General features: G+C 38.6%; 1 protein-coding gene across 2 annotated transcripts in view; it reads right to left on the minus strand.

Annotated features, from left to right (window-relative positions):
- The window catches only part of pccb (propionyl-CoA carboxylase subunit beta), a 91,045-nt gene extending 76,905 nt beyond the window's left edge, over window positions 1-14,140 (minus strand). Inside the window, exon 1 of one of the 2 annotated variants that reach the window (XM_063046035.1) lies at window positions 14,020-14,140. Coding sequence is in view for 1 of the 2 variants with exons in the window: in XM_063046034.1 (XP_062902104.1) it covers window positions 13,166-13,387 (222 nt within the window). In the remaining variant the exon portion in view is untranslated. Of the gene's footprint in view, window positions 1-13,165; window positions 13,516-14,019 lie in introns of those variants that run through there. The other variant, XM_063046034.1, reaches the window with a different exon arrangement.
- Between the last annotated feature and the right edge of the window lie 449 nt (window positions 14,141-14,589).

Consider the following 14,589-nt stretch of genomic DNA (forward strand, 5'->3'; position numbering starts at 1 on the left):
TTGTTGATTCTGGATGAGAAAATGGACGACCTGCAAAAGTGTTATGAAAAACAATCCAAGGTTAACGACGAACTAAGACAGAAGATTATTGATTTAGAAAACAGAAGTAGAAGGAATAACGTACAAATTCTTGGTCTTGAAGAGTTAACTGAAGGTGATCATCCTACGGAATTTTTTGCAAACTTTCTGGTTCAGTTATTTCCTGATATTTTAAAATCGACACCAATGATCAACCGAGTGCACAGAATACCTGGGAACAGAATGTTTACAAGCAAACCTCGTTCAGTGGTAATTGCTTTTCATGAGTTTCAAACAAAGGACCGTATAATTCATGAATCTCGTCAGAAAGGTATGGTTGATTTTAACGGAAAAAAGATTAGAATCATTGAAGATTTCTCAGCAGAGATTATGAGGGAACGTGCTAAGTTCAATAGCATCATGTCAGAGTTCTACAAAAAAGATCTGAAACCTTTACGGTATCCGGCAAACACTGCAGGACGGATTGTTCTTTTCGAGTCTCTAGGCTCAGGAATATTTAGAGTCAGTAAAGTGATTGCTTATTATTTGTTACATGAATAACTGTTTATTTTACCTGTGCTAAACTTTGTACTTAACTCTTTTTTTGAGCTTTTTAAGGATTTATTTTGAGAACAAGACTTCAATGTGCTATTACTTTGTCTGCTAACTTTAAAAGTGTCATGTTAGAGCTGTTTAACAAAAACTTACATGAATAATTGTGTATTTTGCCTCTGGTGAATCTTGTAGACAATTTTCTTTCAGAACCTCTTAAGGTTTTACTTTGAGATTAAGATTTTAATGAGCCAATATTCTGTGTGTCCACATTATTTTATATTATACTTACTTTTCTAGAGTTTTTTTGTTACCAGAATTAACTGCCTCTTTATTATCTGTTGTTTTGACTAGGTTGGAATATTCTAACCTTGTAATTTATTTGGAGCTAAGCCAGCAGGATTTTTAGGGGGATGTCGTTATTAGTTGCAGGCTTCAACTTTCTTTGGTCGACTTTCTCTCTTTGGGAGGGGAGAGGGTGTTTGGGTTTTCTTTCTTGGAAGCTGTTTGGGATCTTTAGCCAAACCTGTTGTTTGGTTTTCTTATCTCATAGGTAATTGTTTAGTTTTATTATTCTTCTTAAGGATTATCCTTTTACTTTTTTAAAAATAATAATAAAATGGATTATGGTATTAAATTACTTGGTATTAATGTGAAAGGATTAAATTATCCTCTGAAACGAAGTAAGATTTTGTCCTATCTTAAAAAATTTAAGGTCCCAATTATTTTTTTTAACAAGAAACACACATATGCAATTCTGATAACTCACGCCTTTTCAGCCGATGGAGAGGTTCATGCAAGTTTTCAGGCCAAAGCTAGAGGTGTTTCAATTTTTATAGAAAATACAGTTCCTTTTGTTGAACGCAAGGTTGCTTCTGATACCAATGGGCGATTTGTTATAGTACCAGGGAAGTTAGTGAATAAATTGTTGGTATTTGCTAATGTTTATACCCCAAATATAGATGATCCAGGATTCTTTGAGCGATTTTTTTTCTTTTTGCCTGATCTGGGTTTGTATTCATTGGTGATGGCAGGAGACTTTAATTACTGGTTAGATCCAGTTTTAGATCGGTCCTCTTCTAAACCAGCGACACTTAATAAATCAGCTTCATTTATCCATTCATTTTTAATGAAATGTGGTATTGTTGATATACGACCTTTCTTAAATGCAGCAGATAGAGAATACTCGTTTTTCTCTCATGTTCATCATACGTGTTCCAGAATTGACAATTTTTTATTGATAACCAAATGATTCCATTAGTTCAATTGTGTGAATATAAAGAGATTGCTATCTCTGACCATGCTCCTGTGCTTTTATCCATAAATCTTCCTGGTTTTCCTCAGACCAATAGATTCTGGCGTTTTAATTTAACTTTGTTATCTGACAAGGATTTCTTGAAGTTTTTGGAGAGGCAAATCACTTTTTTTTTTGAAGAGAATACGGTGGAGGAGACATCTAACCTTGTCATATGGGATGCCTTTAAAGCATATATTAGAGGACAAATAATTTCTTATACTGCAAGTATTAAGAAAAAAAGCTAATACAGAGAGAATTAATTTAGCCAATTAGCCGAAACAATTAGATGAAGAATATGCTTTGACTTCAGATCCCGTTTTATATAAAAGAGGGGTTGAAATTAAAACTAAATATGATCTTTTTATTAACATACCCTATTGAAACTCAACTCCTAAAGGATTTAAGTTAATTTTATATTCATGGAGATAAAACAGGTAAATTATTGGCTAAACAAATTAAAACTTCTAGTGCTAAAGGACAGATTAAAGAAATTCATAAAGCTAACGATATTAGGGCAACTGATCATCTAGAAATAAATGATACTTTTAGAGAATATTATTCCAAACTTTATAGTTCTGATCTTCTGAAAGATAATACTGTAACGGATAATTGTTTAGTCCAAATAAATATCCCTACGCTTTCTGTTGATGACCGAAAACAGTTGGATCAATGTATTTCTCACAAAGAAATTGCTCAGCCTGTACGTTCACTGCATTCAGGGACAGCTCCAGGTCCTGACGGATTTCCTGGAGAATTTTATAAGGTTTTTTCTTCTTTGCTCATACCCCATTTATGTTCAGTTTTTTCAGATTCTTTTAAATCAGGTAGGTTGCCGCAATCTTTTTTTACGAAGCTTCTGTTTCGTTTATCCTTAAAAAAAAAATAAGAACCCAATTGAATGTTCTTCATATAGACCAATTTCCTTACTTAATGTTGATGCTAAAATTTTATCTAAAATTCTGGCCTGTAGGATGGAAAATATCTTACCATCTATCATTTCTGACGATCAGACTGGTTTTATTCAAAATCGATATGCTTATTCTAATATTTGTCGATTATTAAATGCTATTTATTCTCCTTCTAAGGAGATATCGGAGTGTGTGATATCCTTAGACGCTGAGAAGGCTTTTGATCGGGTTGAATGGCATTATTTATTTAAAATCTTAGAAAAATCTAATTTTGGGTTCAACTTTATTCAACGGATTAAATTACTGTATTTATCCCCTTTTGCTCGGGTTCTTACTAATTCCCAGAATTCTAAACCATTTAAACTTCAACGTGGAACCAGACAAGGTTGCCCTTTGAGTCCTTTGCTCTTTGACCTGGCTTTAGAACCTTTAGCTATTGCTTTTCGAGAATCAAATGAGATCACTGGTATTTTACGGAAGGGTACTATCCACAAAGTTTCACTTTATGCAGATGATTTATTGCTTTACATTTCTAATGTTGAAACTTCATCACCTTCTGTACTTTCTTTACTATCTTGTTTTAGTCAGTTTTCTGGATATAAACTGAACCTACACAACAGTGAACTTTTTCCTTTGAATATTTTGCCACTAACTGATATTAACCTTCCTTTCAAAACTGTAAGAAACCAATTCACTTATTTGGGTGTAACAATTACTAAGAATTATAAATACTTATTTAAAGAGAATTTTCTTACTTTATTAAATCATATAAAAAGAACATTATCAAATTGGTCACCCCTTTCGTCATCATTGATTGGCCGAATTAATTCTATTAAAATGAATGTTTTACCTAAATTTATATACCTCTTTAAAGCGTTACCTGTTTTTATTCCTAAATCCTTTTTTGACTCTCTGGACTCTATTTTATCCTACATATGGAAAGGTAAATGTCCTCGATTGAATAAAGTCCATCTCCTGAAAGTTAAAAAGAATGGAGGTTTAGCTTTACCAAATTTTAGGTTTCATTACTGGGCAGCTAATATATAGAATCTCACATTTTGGTTATACTATATTAATCATGAGGACTGTCTCGGGTGGGTTTCTTTAGAAGCTAACTCGGTTAATAAATTTTCTATTATCTCCCTTTTGGGATCTTCACTTCCTTTATCCTTAAGTAAGATAACTGATAATGTGGTAGTCAAACATACTTCGAGGATTTGGATACAATTTAGAAAACACTTTGGTTTATTGACATTCTCCCTTTCTAGTCCCATTTTTTAAAATTATTTTTTTAAGCCTTCTATGACTGATGTAGTTTTTAAACAATGGGAAAGATTGGGCATTACATGTTTCCGGGATCTGTTTGTGGGAGGAGGTCTTTCTTCGTTTGAACAATTGTCAACTAAATATAGTTTACCAAAAACCCATTTTTTTCAGTACTTACAAATTAGAGATTTTCTGCGATCTCAATTATGTACATTCCCTAATAGTCCTCATAAGAACGCATCAGATGAAATTCTTTATATGAAATCATTCTATAATGGTTCAATATCCAATATTTATGATATGTTGTTGGGAATGAGAAATGATTCTTTAGACAAAATTAAAAATCTTTGGGAACAAAATTTACAGACCTCAATTTCTGAAGAAACTTGGAATGAGATTTTTAAATTGGTTAATACCTTATCGTTATATGCTCGTCATTCCCTCCTACAATTTAAAGTGTATAGGGCTTATATTCTTTTTTTAAAACCCCAGACTGCTAATTACCTCGTTTTTATAGGGATATATCCCCCTACTGTGATAGGTGTAACAATGGAGAAGCTTCATTTATTCATATGTTTTGGACATGCCCAAGTCTTGGAAAATATTGGAAGGAAGTATTCCAAACTTTTTCTGTACTCTTTAAAGTAAATTTTAAGCCTAATCCTTTGACTGCCCTATTTGGTACTGTTAGAAGGAAAGATACCATTTTGAAGACATCTGATCTGCACATTCTGGCTTTTATCTCTATTATGGCTAGGAGGGCGCTTTTGTTTAAATGGAAGGATGCTGTTCCGCCTAATCATGCTCAGTGGTTACGGGATGTTATGGCATACCTAAATATAGAAAACATTCGTTGTTCAATTTCTGAATCTAACCAAGATTTTCAAAATTTGTGGGGGCCGTTTTTAAATTATTTTCATAATCTTTGACTTCTTGTTAAAGTACAGAAGTTGGTTAATAGTATATTTTATCTGATAAGTTTTGTTTCTTTTTTTTTCCCCAAACAGCTTCGACTTTGGTAGTGGGTATAGATCTTTTTTTTAATAAAATTGTTTATATTCTAATACAGCAATTAATCTAATCTACATGAATATACAGTAAGGAGTTCATTACTGTGATTCAGTATACTGCATCTGGTATTATTATATTCTTTCTTTTGTTTTATAATATGTATTCTCTTGAACTCTGTATTCTTCTATATAGAGATCAATAAAAAATATTGGAAAAGAAACAAAATCACCACCCAATATGAGGGAATATAAACTCAAGTCAGGCAATAAAGAGAAAAAATGATCAAAAAAGTCCACATCATCTGAATTGGGAGCATAGAGGTTAGCCAAGACTACCCTAGTATTATACAATTTCCCAGAGACAATAATAAAACAACCATTTGTGTCAAGACACTTTGTTGTGAAGCTCAAAGGGAACATTCTGATTGATAAGGATTGAAACATCCCCCCCGTGCGCCCCCCCACCCCCCCGGCTTTAGCCGGAAAGGCAGAATGGAAGTGCTGTCCCACCCACCTAGACATAAGGCGAGAGTTATCGAAACTACGAATGTGTTTCTTGCAAAAAAGCAATGTCAGCTTTGAGCTGCTTAAGATGTGAAAATACCTTCCTTCTCTTAACAGGATGATTAAATCCCTTAACATTCCAGCTTATAAAGTTCAACGGACTAACCATTGTCCTTTAAAAAAAACATAAAGGGTAGTAGGCATAGACAAGAACAAACACTCAAATAACAGATCTGGGGCAAAAGTATAAGACGAGAGAATCAGGACAAAAAAAAAGTCCTGAGTAACAAAGAATAACTGGAGGTTGTATAAATAGTATTGGCACTAGGGAACCCTCCCCCCCCCATCCCAAAACAAGAAAGCTACCAAAGAACAGCGGCAAGCTCTTCAGGAAAAAAAACTACCCTGAAAGCCAACTTCCAGTTTCTGAATATCTTCATAAGCTCCATTTAATTAACAGTTCAAAAAAAAGAGATTTTATGCACTGCGAATTAAAATTGTACATATAGAAAAATGAAACAATTCCAGCAAAAAGTGTTAAGACTTAAAGTAATAATGCAGAGTGCCATACCCATGAAAAACTATGAAAAAGAATTCAGTAATTAAAAAATTAAATTTAAAAAGAAAACAGGGAAAAAAACTAAAGGGAGAAAAACAGAAGTACTAATCAGCCATTTTAAATAATCAGATCGAGCCTGAATGGCAATGGTAGGGAGACTTCTGATAAATTTCTGAGCTTCTGTAACAGAGTTAAACCATTTTTTAGTACATTTTTTGTACTAAGAGTTATTCGGAGATGGGCAGGATAACGCAGAGAGGGCCTGAATCCATGGTTGTAAAACTCTTTCATAACGACTTTGTACTCGGCGCGCAGCTTCAGAACTTGAGGAGCATAATCTTCAACAATATGAATAGAATGACCCTTATAATGCAATTTTCCTCTCCGACATGCTTCCATAAACAGAAGGTTTTTCACCTGAAATCGATGAAAACAGAGTATAACTGGGTGTGGCCTAGAGCCGTACGGAAATGTATGATGAGCTCCGTCTAACTCAGGTGGAGTTGACAGAGTATCTTTCCCAAAAATCTCACAAAGTAAAGGAGAAAAAAATTCAACAGAAGATCCGCTTTTGATAGCCTCTGGCACACCCAGGATTCATAGATTATGCCTTCTGCTCCGACCTTCAAGATCAGCTATTTTAGATGATAACTTGGTGTTATACTCACTCAAATTAGAACAAACGGCTTCCAGCCGCCGAACATGACATTTTAAATCTTCGGTCTCTAAGTCAAGATGAGAGAGACACACGGCATGATCCTCCACTTTGGAATTAATTTGATCCAATTTTGACTCCAACTAACTGAAAGAAGACGTATATTTGGACTTAAGTTCAGATATAATCTTTTCTTGATGCTGTTCCAAAACAGCGATAACCTCGGCAGAAGCGCCGGAGACAGTTGCAGAGACTTCTTTTTTCCCCAGATCTGGAGGGCTTAAAAGCCATTGTAGGACAGGCGTATTCGCAGGCAGGTAGGAGAACAAAAAAAAATTAGCAGTCTGGGGTTAAAAAAAGATAAGAAGTGCAGAGGTAAGAAATGAAATGGAGCCACAGTTTTAAGCGATTAAACTATCGCCATCTTACCAAAAGTCCGTGAAGTTTCTGTGTAGTTTCAAAGAAAGCATTATCCATACTTTGTAAATATGGAATTGTCCTTTGATGTTTAACACATAAAATACCGAGCCTCATATTGGGCCAGAGAGACCTTTTGACTACTAGCATCTCCGTATGATGCCTACTGTACCTTGTTTTGTCGAATAAAAAAGCTGCTTTGTATTTATCAGTACTTTTCTCCAGTGACTTCATTGATACGATAACAAGAGCATGTTGCGGCAGTATGTTGTGGGAAACTAAGGTTCAGTAAGTGTGACGGGGAACACAAGTATGAAGATTGTGGAGAAGGCGTGAAGTTTAACTGTTGTCACTGTGGAGGAGAACATACTGCAGCTTATAGAGGATGTGAAATGCTTATGAAGGCAGCTGAAGTTCAATAGGTTAAAGTACAGTTAGGTGCGTCTAATACAGAGGCCTTGCAAAAAGTTAAACTGAATGTTGATAAAGTATTACCAGTCAGAAAGCAGACAGTGAAGTAAGTAAATACATGTTGGCATCACAGTTCTCTTACTAAAGATACTAGCTGATAAAATGAAGTTTGTGCTATTTATAATGGATGTGGTGAATTGTACTGCTCAGACATATAGTCATACTAAGAAAATTAAAATTATTGTGAAAGCTGCTGAAAAGTATCTTAATATAACTGGTGTTATGTGGGAAGCTGTAAATGAAGCTCTGATATATCTATAATATAGTCTACTTGTGAAGGTAGACACAATGAGATTAATAATATTGCAATGGAATGTGAGAAGCCTGATTTCTAATGATTATGACTTTAAAAAGTTTATTTCTGATCTGTCAAATCCTCCAGATATTATATGTATTCAGGAAACCTGGTTGTTACATTTGAGTTTTTCTTCGCAGGATTATATTGTAATTAGGCATGATAGGTTAGTTGGTAGAAGTGGTGGTGTTGCCAGTTTTATATGAAAAGGGATAGGATGTAGAGGTGTGGATGTGAATGAAGCATATGAGGCACATTTAGGAGGTGGAATTTTGGTGAAGCAAATTGGGAGAAGTTTAAGGTGCACTGAGGAGTGTGCAGACACAATTAGGAGGAAAATAAGGTGTTTAGGAAAGTTAAGAAGTATTACTCTCTGTGACCTTATTAAGTATAAAAGGATGTGGCGAGGAAAGTGGTTAAGGGTGAAAAAGATTTACTGGAGGTCATTTTATGAAAGCACTGGAAGGGACATGAAACGGAGACATTTGGGAATGATTAAGTAAATGGAGAGACTCATAGGCATAATAACATTCCAATATTGATTAAAGAAGATAATATGATTGTTACTAATACAGAGAAGGTTGCATTACTGGCTAGGTCATTTGCTACAATTCATAATCAAGATAATTTAAGTGAAGAGGTTAAACAACGTAGGTATAAGGTTTTAAGTGAATACCCTGATGTGTTGGAAGCCAACTGTAGCAATGATAGTACTAGTGATGTAGAGTTTTCTTTGTGTAAATCTAAGGTGGCCATTAATGGTGCAGGTCAGACGTTTCTAGGAAAGGATGATATCTATATTTAAACATATATATAAAACTACAACTCCCTTGAAATATTAAAGTTTTAAAATCATATTTGGAGGTTGGGCCACTACGCTTCCTCATGAAAAATGGCAGTAGTAGTGCCTATTCTAAAACCTGGGAAACCCCCATCGGATCCTTCTAGTTATAGACCAATATCATTAATGTCCCATTTGTGTAAACTTATGGAACATATGGTAATTGAATGATATTTTCGAAAAGGGAGGTGATATAGTATTTTATTAGAGCGGATTTCAGAAGGATAGAATGACATTGGCTTCAATTTTGCGTTTGGAAGATGATATTAGGAAAGCACAGGTATATAAAGAAGTTGTAATAGCAGTATTTTTTTGAAATTGATTTGAAATTATATGGTCAAACTCTTGAAGTGTCAGTGGTAAGATTTCTAGGCATGTGGATGGATAATAAGCTGACATTGAAGCACCATACCAGTAAAATAATTGATAAATGTAAAAGAGCATTAAATATTCTCAGGTGTCTATGCGAGTATTCTTGGGCACTACATGAAAATCTTTGTTGGACATTTATATTTGTTTAACTAGATATGTGCTTGATTCTGGCTGTGTGGCTAATGGATCAGCTTCACCTTCAACTTTCAAATGTTTGGATGCCATTCAAGCAAAGGCTTTAAGATTGTGTCATGGTGCAGTAACGTTGTCCCCCATTTTGGCTTTACTGGTTGAAATGGGACAATTACCCCTACAGTTGGGGAGGCTGAAGTTGATGTTAACATATTGGATTAATTTGAGGGGGCAAAGAACTGCCCTGTTAAAGGTGTGTTGGACGACTGTTGGGAACATCACAAGAAGACTTTTTTTTTTAAAAAGATTTGGGTGGCTGGGTTCTTACCATGCTAGGAATATGGGTTTGCTGGATTATGCAATGTGCCCCACTGTAATTATCTCAGCACCCCACCTTGGTTTTTGCCAATTACTTTAGTTGATTTTAGGTTACATGATTTAATGAAGTCTAAGAATTCTGATATGCCTGAGAGTCTGTTGGTTCATCAATATGTTAAGGAAAATTATTATGATATGTTAATCATTTTTACTGATGGATCAAAAGATAATTAATTGGGAATGATGGTGTGGATGTTTTATGCTTGAATTACAGGTAATAATAAAAAAAGTCTTACTAATCATTTGTCAGTATATACAGAATTGGTTGCCATCATTTTGGGTTACAGTGGGTGGAGAAAATTGTCCTTGCAACGTGGTAGTTTGTTGAGATTCTTTTTCGGTTTTGTTAAGAGTCTTGAAATTGGTCATTCAAGCAGGAGGTCAGATTTACTGTTGGAAGCTCGTCAAACTTTACTTCATAGTCAATGCATCAGTTTACATGTCTCTTCTTATGGGTTCCTGCACATAGAGATGTTGAGAGGAATGAGGTTGATTGTTTAACTCAAAAAGCTGTTAAAAGTTCAACTAAATAAACACCTTCCACTTAGCAAATCAGAATCTAAGAGGTTGATGGGGGTTAAGAATTAGGGGATTATGGCAAGACTTGTGGGATAATGGGCATAAGACATCTTTACAGAATATACAAAACCTGGGTTGATGGGAGAAGGGGGTTAAAAAAAACGATTTCACTACTTCCAGCAAGTTAGGAACTACGAAGAATTTAAAGATACTGGTAATCAGCTTGAATGTTACAATGAAGATAAAGATTTGGAGGATACAGTTGTCGAAGACATTGTATAAAGACTCTTGACCTTGGAAGTCCAGATCCATGGTACGAGTAATCATCACTAACTGGGGTCTTCCTTGGTTGCAGTGGATAACCATGTATTATATGTCTTATCCTTCATTCTTCACAAAGCACTGCAGAACCACCTTCTTGCTGCTGGATCTCACTGCTGATCTTAACCGTCCACTCCACTGGAGCTGACTTCACATGCTAGGACATGCATGTCCCTATTTCATCGGGGTATGAGACTCGCCAGTTATCCTCACCTGGTTTAGCCCGTTGTCGAAACAGTGTACCAGGGTGTGGCCGCTGAAGCACCTTCAATTACTCCAAAAGACTGAGGTTTGGTAAAATACTGAAAGGCTTTTATTCGCTGTACAATACGACCTCCACAGTGAGTGTCTGCCCCCGGACTGAGGGGGAGGGGCAAGGCGAACACCTTTATACAGGACTCTGTGGGAGGAGCCACAGGGACAGTCAGCAGAGGGGTGTGTCCAGACAGGTAACCGAGTTACAACATATATACCTGGTTTACCACATTCACCCCTCCTTTTTTTTTTAAAAAGAGTCCCGCGGGGTGAAGTGACTGACAATATTTACAAGAAGTATATTTACAGGTTAAGTCTATCAGGCGGTCGAGTCCGTCGCTGTGATCTACGTAGCACTGGCGACGGCGGTTGTGCTGGCTCCGGCCTGACTTCAGGTGTCGGCACGTTAGGCGTCGGTAATCCCTCGTGCATGTGCGTCGCGCCCGGTATGGGAGTGTCGTGTGGTGTCTGTATAGGGTTTGGGGTGCACGGTGTCTCGTAGGTACATACATTGGTGGGTACGGGGTCAATAGTCACCACGGAGTGTTCAGGGTAGGGGCCCGGAGCTCCTGCAGGCGCCAGGTCGCGGATGGAGACCGTGTCCTCCCGCCCATCAGGTAAAACCACGTAGGCATACTGAGGGTTCGCATGAAGTAAGTGAACCCTCTCGACTATCAGGGAGTATTTATTGCTCCTCTAGATACGCTTCGAAGCAGGCCAGCCAGAGTTCGAAAGCGTTTCCAGCGTCAGGCATTTGCGGATCGAGGTCTAATTTTTCTGGTCTCAGAGCCTGTTCCATGTTTTAAAATGTACAGCGAATAAAATTGAAGCACTTTCAATTACTCCAAAAGACTGAGGTTTGGTAAAATACTGAAAGGCTTTCATTCGCTGTACAATACGACCTCCATGGTGAGTGTCTGCCCCCAGACTGAGGGGGAGGGGCAAGGCGAACACCTTTATACAGGACTCTGTGGGAGGAGCCACAGGGGCAGTCAGCAGAGGGGTGTGTCCAGACAAGTAACCAAGTTACAACATATATACATGGTTTACCACAGCCGCCGTTGAATGCAAATGGCTACATAGAGCCAAAGGTGAGAGCTGAATGTCTGGTGGAGACCAAAGGTGAGTGAGCTGCCCCAGAATGGACATGACAAGCCCCTTCACCAGAGGCACACTCCCTCCATGGACACCCCATACACGGCAACGTACACTGGATGAATTCCTCCGTCAATAACTATTAGGAACTAATACATGGTTTTATAGTACTGTAGTAGCATTGGTAGTGTTCTAATTTGTTCCACATTTCATTTAAAAGCATAATTTGTTATTCAGTTATACCCTTTTAACTACAGGTAATTGATTAAAAGATTAAAGTCTGTCACGAGCCTTGTGGCTCATCAGGCTGGTGCTTATGCTGGTTTCCGTGGCGTGAAGCGACTAAGAGTACGAGACTCCCCCCAGGATAGGACGCCAGTCTATCGCAAGGTTAATCCCCAGCATTTTTGCCGGTACCCATTCTCAGCTGGGTAGACTGGAGCATTGTGTGGTTGAGTGCCTTGCTTAAGGACACACACTCTGCCCCGGCCGAGGCTCGAACCCATAACCAGATCGCTAGTCCAATGCCCTGACCACTTGGCTACACAGGTAATTGGGGCAGCCACAACTGGGTGCCCCAATTAACTGCAATCCCCTCTATTCAGCATTACACATTATTGCTGATTCCATGGCTGACCATAGGAAGAATAATACTTTACACTTTTAAAAACTGCACATGTACACAAATAGCAGTTAACGTCTGGTTCAGTCGCCAACAAATAAAAGTAAAATTATCGATTAGGTGCATAATCACCTCATGAAGGAAGCACTGGCCTATTGTTGGTGAAACCTTCGAATTCAAGTGGTAACTAAATGCTAAAGAGCAGAAGCACACAGAAAATCACAAAAGCACTTTTTTACAGCATTATAAACATGCCGGTACAATAAATGACGTGTGCAAAAGTAAAGCAGTGGCGGAATACTGGTGAAGGGTGATCGACCTAAAGTTAACTTTTTTTCCATTCTCTACAAATGCTACCTGACTGGCTGAGAATTTCTAGTGCTTTCTATTTTTATGTGCAACTCTTACACAATTGTCACAAAGATGCCTTTCAAGCAATGCAAACACGGATAAATTCTTATACAGGAAAAGATAAGCAACTACCACCATACTTAGCAAATACAGCTAACTTAACATTAGCGATTAATATAATCAATTAATACCACTCAGCCTCTGACATTAGAAAGATTGCCTAGCAGACTAAGGACATACGCGCAAATAAACGGAACGTTTATAAAGGAATATTCAAACATATGTCCCCACGAGGACTTCACGTTAATGCCGATGTGTCAAACATACCCTCTTGTGTTGGGCATCTATCCTATGTTGACCTCCTCCAAGCATCGCCCTTTGTGATTTCCTTTCGATTCTCTCCTGTACGGTCAAATTGCTAACTGAGTACCACCGCCTGTGCTCCTTGGCAGTTCCGACCATACTGGAAACAGGTAACGTGTAGGTCCTAAACCGCAATACGCGTGTCAGCGAGCGGGAGCAACCCAAACCAGACAACCCCGCCGCCATGATCGGGAATGGGGCTCCAGCTCCTAGCAAACCAGATTTAGCTCTAGTCTCGTTACGTCACTTGGTTGACGGTCGTAGCAACAATTTGGTTTCTACACTGCAAAGGTGCCGATAATTTCAACCAATAAAATAGAAGAAAGGCGGGTTCACATATATTGGCACGCATGTTAAAGTTAGCAGATGGTACATGCGCATACTATAATTTAAAAAGAATGCTGCGAGTCCAACAGGAGTTGTAGTTCTATGCGAAGCGTTGCAGTGACATTTCCCGCCGACATTGCTCGCACAAGACTACAATCCCAGCATGCCCCACAATAGCGATACCAAGCTCGTTGGCGAAGGACCTCCACGGATGCTCGTTATTGGTTCCGTGATGGTGCCCGCCCTACCAACCTCCCTATAAAAAGGAACCACTTGTATTTTTACTTAGATATGCACCATGCAAAAAGCAGTGTGAACACTTAACAGGAAATTATTCTAAGTTATAGCTTTTTTATTAGAGCCATTGTACGCAAATAAAACTACAATCGATGATATTTATTTTGTAAGCATCGTCATAAAAAAGAGGATATTAGCGGGGGAGAAACAAGAAATGAATCGGATCAGGCAATTGGAAAGGCGCTTCGCATTACCTTCTTTTTTCTTCCAGTCACGTGACCGGCGCTCGAGCACTTTCCGTTTTTTCCTCTTTAAACGAACGTTTCCACCATTTAAATTTTTTTTTGCAGCCCATCGCCGTCGACCCCCGCGCCCTTATTCGAATCTGGGCAGAATTTAAACAGGGGGCGGGATATAACCGTCAGCGGGCAGCCCGCGAGGCAAGGAGAGTCGTATAGCCGTCGCAGCGAGGGTAATGGTGGCAATGTCGGGGCGGGTTGCGAAGGACTGAGCTGTGTGTGGTTGGCACGCTCATTCCTTTTCCCCCCTACCCCACCCTCCACTCCCCTTCACTCTCTCTCTCTCCCTTCCCCCTCTTTTCCCTCCCTCGGAGAGAAGCAGGCTGCCCTCGCCGTCGCTGGGAAGGAGGGAGAGGGAAGCCGGGGGCTGAGCGGAGGCGAGTTCTCGCGAATGGCGAGAGGCGCGCGCCAAAGGCCCCCCGCGCTCGAGCCAACCGGATCGCGAGAGGGACGCGGAGCCCCGAGTCGGCGCGGCTCGGATGGAGACGCAGCTCACGGTTAGTCGGCTCCAGCGCAGCACCGCCG

This window comes from Mobula hypostoma, chromosome 4 (assembly GCF_963921235.1).
Source record: "Mobula hypostoma chromosome 4, sMobHyp1.1, whole genome shotgun sequence".
Taxonomy (NCBI): Eukaryota; Metazoa; Chordata; class Chondrichthyes; order Myliobatiformes; family Myliobatidae; genus Mobula; species Mobula hypostoma.